A 9647-nucleotide genomic window follows, 5' to 3' on the forward strand; every position below is an offset into this window, starting at 1 on the left:
GGGAGAAGAATATGGACTTTGTTGGCAAAACTTTCCTATGTTTGGGAAACTGAATTCTCCAAATCCCTTCTCTTTCATCTTCCTCTGTTTCCTACTAACCACAATCTTGCCAGCATTGCCTTCTTTGGGCCTCTCATCTTTCTTCCTGCCAGGGGTCACACTGCAGGCTTTCATCTGGTTCAAATGTGGGCTTAAGGCCATCAAGTGAAAGATGTTGGATCATGAGCAGAAAGAAAAAGTACAGCATATCCAACATGATAATGTGTGACTGACTGATGTTTGCTTTGTGTGATCAGGTGTTTTACGTGTCTACTTCCCGCCAGTTGAGACGTTTGGACTCTGTCACCAGGTCCCCGATCTACTCTCACTTCAGTGAGACAGTATCGGGTTTGCCTGTTATCCGTGCTTTTGAGCACCAGCCACGATTTCTAGCACGCAGTGAGATGGGGATTGACACCAACCAGAAATGTGTCTTTTCTTGGATCACCTCCAACAGGTAAGGCTCAGGCTGAGTGTTTACTCAAATACAAGCTTTGGGGTTCTGCATGCTTGACACCAGCCACGGGAGGTCAGGTATGTAAAACTAATTTGGCCCACAGACATTTGTCATGCTATGTAAGTAGAGAGAAGAAAGCTTGAGCCTTGAAATAAGAGACTAGCTCTCAGCCAGTTCTGCCTTGACTTTCATAAGAAAAAAACTCAGTTTCTTTGTCTAAAAACAAAGGTAAGCCAGAAGTACCAGTGGCTCACATCTATAATCCTACTCAGGAGGCTGAGATCTGAGGATAGTGTTTGAAAATCACCCTGGGCAAACAAATCTGAGAGACTCTAATCTCTAACCAGCAAAAAAAAAAAAAAAAAAAAAAAAAATCCAAAACACTGGAAATGGGTAAAAACCACTGAAAACCAAAATAGAAAGCTCACATTCTGTGAGCTGAGTCTCTGAGTAGGGTGAGCACCATTAGACCCTGGCAAGCAGTGATACGTCCTTGAAGGAGAAAGGTCATTTTAGGAAGGGAAAATTGTTGAGTAGCTTCCAGAATGTCTTAAGGTATTATGGGCAGATTAATGATTATCAGTATTATTTGGAACCTTGAGAGGCTATAGATTTGATTACAAAGATATATGATGTTTTATAAGAAGGAAAAGGGATTTTTTTACATTAATTTGTAACATGCTTTTGCCCTCGATGATTCTTTTAGTTTGACAACTTTGGTAAATAATAAATGGTATCATTCCCTAAGATTAGACTATATGCCTTCAAAATGTAATATATTTTCTTTAAAAAAAAAAAAAGAATTTAAGCTGGGTACTGGTGGCACAAGACTATAATTCTAGCTAGTCAGGAGACTGAAATCTGAGGATCACAGTTTAAAGACAGCCCAGGAAGGAAAGTCTGTAAGACTGTTATCTCCAGTTAACCACCAGAAAACCAGAAGTGGAGCTGTGACTCTAAATGATAGAGCTTTAGCTTTGAGTAAAAAAAAAAAGCTCAGGGACAATGCCTGGGCCCTAAGTTCAAGCCCCACAAATGACAATAATAATAATAATAATAATAATAATAATAATAATAATAATAATAATAATAATTTAATAAACCTTTAGGAACATACTTTCATGTTCCTAAATAAAATTGAGGCATACCCTAGGAGTACAACCACTCCAACTCCAACTCCTGTAAACCGTTATGAACTCCAAGATTCTTGGTTACAGTGAAGAGGTAAAGATCAGTGCTGCTTCTTTCTCTGGTCCTCTCACCCTACAGGTGGCTTGCAGTTCGCCTAGAGTTTGTTGGGAACATGATCGTCTTCTGTTCAGGCTTGCTGCTGGTTATTTATAAAAGTACCCTAAGTGGAGACACTGTGGGGTTTGTTCTGTCCAATGCCCTCAATGTAAGTCTGAGTTTGGGAGTTCAGCTAGATGAATATCCTTATTCTTAATCTGGGGGTAGAATGTACTATAAGACCATGCTTTTGATTCCTTTCTAGATCCAGAGGGAGGTTCAAACCCCAATTCCATCTTTCACCTACGGACACTGCCCATAGCCTGTTTAAGTAGGCAACAGTGTAATCTGGAGAAAAAAGATTTAAATATGTTTCCTTTAGGCCTGAAGAACGTAATTTCATGTTTCTTCTTGATTTCTTGTGTGTGTCTGTGTCTCTATGTGTCTGTGTGTCTGTGTGTGCGTGTGTGCCTGAGTGCTGGCTCAGCTTTTCTATCAAGGCTGATGCTTTACCTCTTGAGCCACACCTCTATTTCTGGCTTTTTGGTAGTTAATTGGAGTCTCTTGGCTTCCAATCATGATCCTCTTTGCCTTTCTGCATGAGATCACAGATCATTTTGAAAGGTTCTTTTCTGTTCTATGTCTTCTCATTCTCTTTCTTGTTTGTAGGATGTCATTCTTAACTCCCTCCACAAAAACACACTGGGCTTAGAGACAGATATTCCTATCGCATTCCACCTAAATCCAGCCTTTCCAAGCCTAAACTATTTAACCTTCACATTGACCTTCATGTGACCACCAGACAGTTGAGCATTTCATTGTTCTCCAGCCATTCAATGCACTGCTCTTATTTTCCCTACTCCAAGGAAATAAAGATTATCTTTCTTATACTTTTCCTTTCTCTCTTGTGGAACCCCCAGTGCTGAATATAAAAGTACTGTGACCTGGTGGTGGGACTAATCAACTTGGTTTCTGAATCAGAGATGACTTTTAATTTTGTGGTGTTTCTGTAGATCACACAAACCCTCAACTGGCTCGTGAGGATGACATCTGAAATAGAGACCAACATCGTGTCTGTTGAACGAATAACTGAGTACATTAATGTGGAAAATGAGGTAAGGAGGAAATGCAGGAACAAGGACCTCATTTGAGAGGGCATCTTCATCATTTCTACATAACTCATGTGGGTCATAATGTTCTTTTTTTTGCCATCCTGGAGCTTGAACTCAGGGCCTGGGCACTGTTCCTGAGCTCTTTTTGCTCAAGGCTAATGCTCTACCACTTGAACCACAGCTCTATTTCTGGCATTTAGGTAGTTTTTAGTGGAGATAGAATCTTATGGACAGTCCTGTCCTGTTTGGTTTTGAATTTCAATCCTCAGATCTCAGCCTTCTGAGTAGCTAGGATTATAGGTGTCCAGCTTCCTAGTGTTCTTTTTAAAGTTTCCTTTGCTCTAATTTAAAGGACCTAATTTCTTCAACTCAGAATAAGAAAGGTTTGGGGCAAGTCAGTCCTGGCATTTAAGAAGTTAAATATTTATTTAAATAAATTATTCAGGACTGGGAAGGTGGCTCAGTGGTAGAGCACTTGCTTTGCATGCATGAGGCCCTGGGTTCAATTCCTCAGCAGCACATAAGCAAAAAAGAAAAAACCGGAAGTGGCGCTGTGGCTCAAGTGGTAGAGTGCTAGCCTTGAGCTGAAGAGCTGAGGGACAGCGCCCAGGCCCAGAGTTCAGGCCCCACGACTGGACCAAAAAAAAAAAAAAAAAAAAACCAAATAAATAAATTATTCATAGTTTCCTTCTGGAGATCCACAGAGCAACCTGATAAGATAGGATTTCTTGAATAAGGTAGTTCAAGTAGCTGTGATGCTGCTAACTGTCTCCTGTTTTGTGGCATGGGTCCCTTGATGGCTGTTCGGCTCAGTTGCTATTATGTAAAGCACTTTTCACCCTGTCCCCTTGCCAGGCACCCTGGGTGACTGATAGGAGGCCTCCACCAGACTGGCCCAGCAAAGGTGAAATCCAGTTTAATAACTACCAAGTTCGGTACCGGCCTGAGCTGGATCTGGTACTGAAAGGGATCACTTGTGCCATCAAGAGCACAGAGAAGGTAGGTGGGGTGAAAATTGGTGATCTGTTAGGGCTTGTGATCAGAGGACAACTGGAGACAGAATGAATAGCTGGACTCTAGGCTTTCATCATTCGGGTGGAGGGAGAAAGAGACTAATCACTTTCTTGGCTCTGGAGAAATGTAAGGATACAGCACCACCAGACATCCTGTCCCCTCCCAGCCTGTCCACCAGGGCTCCATTTCCTGTGAGGGCACAGCAGCATGTATAGGACCTAGGGAAAGAACTGCTATGGACAGTGACGTGGAGGGTTGTCTTTAAGAAAAGAATAACCTAAGCCTGGCGCCAGTGGTTCACACCTGTAATCCTAGCTACTCAGGAGGCTGAGATCTGAGGATCGCGGTTCAAACCCAGCCTGGGCAGGAAAGTCCATGAAACTCTTATCTCCAATAAACCACCAGAAAACCAGAAGTGGCTCTGTAGCTCAAGTGGTAGAGCACTAGCCTTGAGCTGAAGAGCTGAGGGACAGCACTCAGGCCCAGAGTTCAAGGCCCATGACCGACAAAAAACAAAAAAGAAAAACCTATTTTTCCTCCTGCTCTTTTCAAGTGGACTCCCTCTTAGGGTGCTCTTGTTCTCTAAGCATTTAGAATCTAATGTTGGGGGAAAAAATCTGGGAGACAATGCTGAAGTCCAAATCAATGTCTGATTCTCAGCTGATAGCAAACCTATCCTCCTCTTCTTCTCACTTTTTTTCTTAAGAGCTTATAATTTTCAATTATAGATATACATCAGTAGTTACTGGGAGCATGTCTCTGTTTCTAACAGTCACTGCCTTAGTTGTTAGCAAGTAGCGATATAGGAGATTGGCATGGGAGTCATTTTCTTCTGACATCTGGACCTTTTTCTCCCACCAAAACCAAAAGTCATTTAATGGCTTAGAGAGGTAGTAACCAGTTGCTGCCTTCTACCATTTGTGATTGTGAATGTCCAGACTAAACATCCCTCCCTCTCCCCACCCCCTACCCCAGGAAATACATGTTGAACTAACAAGCAAAGGCACTCTCTTCACAGATTGGAGTGGTGGGCAGGACTGGAGCTGGGAAGTCATCTCTTACAAACTGCCTCTTCAGAATCTTAGAGCCTGCAGGGGGCCAGATCACCATTGATGGCATCGATATTGCTTCCATCGGGCTCCATGACCTTCGAGGGAAGCTGACCATCATCCCCCAGGTAAACTCTGGAACTTACTTGGACACACAGTGGAGCAGATTGTTCTGCATGAAACACATTGATATGATTCACTTAGGACTATAGTGTCTGCAATCTAGGATACTAAGACCACCCACCCTGTTTTGCCTTGTAACATACATTTGTGACTACTAGTATCTGACCAGTAGGTGGCAGCAACACAACAGAAGTCAAACAGCAGATGATTAGCCCACCGTAGTTTACAAGACCTTGGCCATCAGCATTAGCAGTTTTGCTGCTGAAGCTTGAAGCTATTAAGCTTTATACTCCCCATTTGATATGATTAAAAGATAGAGCAGGGAATTTGCTGCAGGGTTTTGCCAGCAAGCGATACACTTAGTGTATCAGCAAGAATGACTTCCTTGTGGACTCTTTCTCCAGTACCAAATAAGGTTTGCTCAGTAGGCCTCTCCATCCTGTCAGTGTGTGGCTCTTCATTAGAACCATCACTGTAGTTAAGTTTCTCTCGGGGTAATTTTGGTTTGTCTAGTGTTTGCTTAGTTTGATACACTCTTTTCAATGGCCGAAGCATAATCAATTTTTCTCAGGTGACTGCATTATGCCTTCTTCTTCTACCCTCCTCTGATCCTTCCATCTCATTTGGAGGAAGGGATCTTCTAACTGAGAGCCACTCCAGGCCTTCAGGGGGCTTGCATAAGCTCACCTGGGACCAGCATCCTGCCCAGAAAGTCTGTCTCAGGCCAGACCTACCCAATTTCTCCTGGCTACAAAGAGCCCCTGGGTCCCCTGCTGCCATCAACTGAGATCCCTTATCCCTCGACTTGTAGGACCCCATCCTTTTCTCTGGAAGTCTGAGGATGAATCTAGACCCTTTCAACACCTATTCAGATGAAGAGATTTGGAAGGCCCTGGAGTTGGCTCATCTCAAATCCTTTGTAGCTGGACTGACTCTTGGGTTGTCCCATGAAGTGGCAGAGGCAGGTGACAACCTGAGGTAGGTAATATCTTACAGCCAGCTTCTCCCACAGACAAGGAGAGGATATAAGGCACATCCTTCTGCTCCTGTGTGAGGTGATACCTGGCACTATGGAATTTTCACTCTGCATATCTAATTCCTAATGTGTAAGATGAACCATTGTAAAGATCATATGATGAAATAGCTATGAAAGTACATAGGAGGAGCTCTTGAAAACCTTTGTAATTAGATGTGACATTGTATCACGTGGCATGACGCAATGTGAGCTTGCAAATACCAATATTCTAGAGAATCGTAGAAAGCTGAGATTCTCAACTTGGCTGTGCACAGCTAAAGTCCTGATACCTTGTCTAGGTCTAAGGCACAGACTGGGCATGCGGATCCTCATGGGCTGCAAAGGGAACTCCAGTTTGGGAACGACTGATCTACAGGGCATGCAGATGATAGAGATGTAGTGTCTGCAAAGTCCATAGATACTGGTGAAACATTTTAAATTAATACAAAGACTCAGATTTCACAAATCTTGCCCTTTCAACGTATTTTCATGTATGTTGACATTCCACTTCTGGTCTTCACCATACATTCACTTGCCCATTCTGATGTGTGCCTGATATTTTCTCTATAATATTTTTTCCCTTCTCATAATGAAGCTGAGCCCTTAGACAAAGCCTGCTGCTAATCAGCAGATTTTAATTTGTTTTGTTTTGGTGGTACTGACTTGGTTTGGGAGATTAAAACTTAAATATGTCAGAAAAGAAAACATAACTAAACAAAACTTGAATATCTCTGATCAATGATGGACAGAGTGCTTGAAAGCCAAAGTGGCTTCACAGCCTGTTACTGTGAAGTCTAAAAAAAAAAAAAAAGAAAGAAAGAAACAGGCAGGAGTTTGGTAGAAGCTAAGCAAATCGTTCTGTAGTTTCTATGTTCTTACATTACACAAATTCTGGAAGTTCATCTTGGGTGACTTCTCATCTCCTGCAGAAATTTTCTTACAGAAAATTACAGAACTTTAGTTTAGCCACCCTCTGTTTAATATGATCCCTAATGGCCACAGCAGGAAAGAACAATTAGCAAATTCCCGAATATTTCCTTCACATCATTTCCCAAAGCTTCTTTATGTAAGTAAGAGGTCCGGCCTTCATTACAGGCTTTTAGCAAATTAAGCTATTTGCATTTTACAAGCATATTCGAATTCCACATACATTGCATCTCACACCAAGACATCATGCTCATTAGATAGCTTTGTCTCTAATCGAGGCAGAAGGCCTTGAACAAATAATTAGCCTTGAGACTAGAATTGCACATTAAAATAATGAATGTATTTACTTAGACCACAAAGAAATGCCACTGGGGCATTCCAGTGTGATGCCACCCTGTATTAATGGTGTCAGGTCAGATACTACCGCAGTAACTTTGGGTAGCATTTGTGTTGTTTTGAAATTCTTACCCTCATTGTCACCAAGTGAAAGCACTGTTCCTGGACCAATTTTTTCCAAACTTGTTTAAAGATGAAAATTGCTGATGTGCTCATTAAAAAGTACACGTTCCCAGACAGCTTCCCCATACTAACAGTACAGTGAAGCCCCAAACCAGGGCTATTTTTTATTAAGCATTTGTACTTTGCTGGGCTCTGGTGGCTCATGCCTGTAATACTAGCTACTCAGGAGGCTGAGATCTGAGGACTGAGATTCAAAGCCAGCCTGGGCAAGAAAGTTCGTGAGAATCTTATCTCCAACTAACTACCATAAAAGCCAGATGTACCGCTGAGGCTCAGATGGCAATGCTCAGTACACACACACACACACACACACACACACACACACACACACACACACACACACACACACACACACACACACACACACACACACACACACACACACACACACAGTAGGAAGTGAAGTGGGACATTTTGGAAGGAGAATTCCCAAGTCTGATCTGGCACATGCAACTGTCCCGTGTGCCAGGCTTTTTCCTTGATCCTGGGAAGTTAATCCATGGCGTCCTCTGTTGGCTACAGTATAGGACAGAGGCAGCTCCTGTGCCTGGGCAGGGCTCTGCTTCGGAAATCCAAGATTTTGGTCCTGGATGAGGCCACCGCCGCAGTGGACCTGGAGACAGATCACCTCATCCAGACAACCATCCGAAACGAGTTCTCCCACTGCACCGTTATCACCATCGCACACAGGCTCCACACCATCATGGACTGCGACAAGTAAGTGAGCTGCGCCTCCTGCAGCAGACCTGCCTGCGAAATGCTTCACCACTCGTGCCGCCATTTTACTGATTGAACTGACATGTAGCAACGTCTAGAAATTTAGCTGAAATTATATATCCCAACTAATGAAACCTAATACATCAAGGGAGCCATCTTGAGTGTACCAGAAGAAATTATAATGACTGAGTCTGAGGAGATGGAGATCTAGTCTACAGTTGTCAGATGTGGACCTTATTTTTTATTTTGGCGGTTGTGGGGCTTGAACTCTGGGCCTGGGCGCTTGTCCCTCAGCTCTTCAGCTCAAGGCGAGCGCTCTACCACTTGAGCTACAGCGCCACTTCCGGTTTTCTGGTGGTTTATTGGAGATAGGAGTCTCATGGTCTCTCCTGCCCGGGCTGGCTTTGAACCGCGATCCTCAGATCTCAGCCTCCTGAGTAGCTAGGATTACAGGCGTGAGCCACCGACGCCCAGCAGCTAATCACTCTTAAACAATGAGCTTTGGGAGAAAACTTATATTAGGGGGTACATACTATGTGTTCCTGTGGCTTGCCTTATATGCTCAGTATGATATGTGGAGTCTGTCTGTGCTGCTGTATGGAGTTCATTCTTTTTCTCCACTTACTGTAGCCTTGTACCACAGCTTAGTCCTGGCTATCCTGATAAATGGCAATAGTTGAGATGTAATTTTCTAAGACTTTTATTTCTTTGTTTCAGGATAATGGTCCTAGACAATGGGAAGATTGTACAATATGGCAGCCCTGAAGAGCTATTAGAAAACCCTGGTCCCTTTTATTTTATGGCCAAAGAAGCTGGCATTGAAAACATTACCAACACAGCACTCTAGCAGCAAGTCCTATGGGATTTGAGACCGACTATAAGGACCATTCCTTGTTTGTGTGTGTGTGTGTGTGTGTGTGTGTGTGTGTGTGTGTGTGTGTGTGTGTGTGTGAAAATATTATAGAGACAAAATTGTATAAAATATACTGTTTTTGAAATGGGTCTCATTGTATTATATAGGCTGGTCTAACCTTAAACTCTGGCACTCAAATCATCTCCCTGCCTCCGCCTTCCAAGTGAAAATGTACATTTTCAATAAAGCACTGCCCATGTGCTCACTCCCAGATAAAGTCCACAGGGATCTTAGCTACCTCTCAATTGCCTCACCTAGATTGTAACTCCTAAACTCTGTGAGAATTATGCCTGCTGTCCTTTTAGCTTTGCCACTGTTGTATAGACCTTTAAGCCACATGCACCCCTTTATCTCAGGTAGATGGGCTCATACTGCACATGTTCTTCTAGGAGTTTTTTTTTCCTTGTTTTTGCCAGTCCTGAATCTTGAACTCAGGACTGGGTGATGTCCCTGAGCTATTTTGCTGAAGACTAGCACTTTACCACTTGAGCCACAGCTCCACTCCTGTTTTTCTGGTGGTTAATTGGAAGTAAGA

At 43.0% G+C, this 9647-nt stretch overlaps 1 protein-coding gene across 1 annotated transcript in view; it reads left to right on the forward strand.

Moving 5' to 3' along the window:
* The window catches only part of LOC138826212 (ATP-binding cassette sub-family C member 2-like), a 53189-nt gene extending 43992 nt beyond the window's left edge, over nt 1-9197 (forward strand). Inside the window, exons 25-32 of the mRNA XM_070021391.1 lie at nt 297-496; nt 1766-1892; nt 2737-2838; nt 3691-3834; nt 4868-5026; nt 5833-5999; nt 8005-8199; nt 8917-9197. Of these exons, the coding sequence (XP_069877492.1) occupies nt 297-496; nt 1766-1892; nt 2737-2838; nt 3691-3834; nt 4868-5026; nt 5833-5999; nt 8005-8199; nt 8917-9046 (1224 nt within the window). The 3' untranslated portion in view covers nt 9047-9197. The remainder of the gene's footprint in view (nt 1-296; nt 497-1765; nt 1893-2736; nt 2839-3690; nt 3835-4867; nt 5027-5832; nt 6000-8004; nt 8200-8916) is intronic.
* The last annotated feature ends 450 nt before the right edge of the window (nt 9198-9647 follow it).

This window comes from Dipodomys merriami, unplaced genomic scaffold, assembly GCF_024711535.1.
Source record: "Dipodomys merriami isolate MVZ:Mamm:240054 unplaced genomic scaffold, mDipMer1.0.p SCAF_14, whole genome shotgun sequence".
Taxonomy (NCBI): domain Eukaryota; kingdom Metazoa; phylum Chordata; class Mammalia; order Rodentia; family Heteromyidae; genus Dipodomys; species Dipodomys merriami.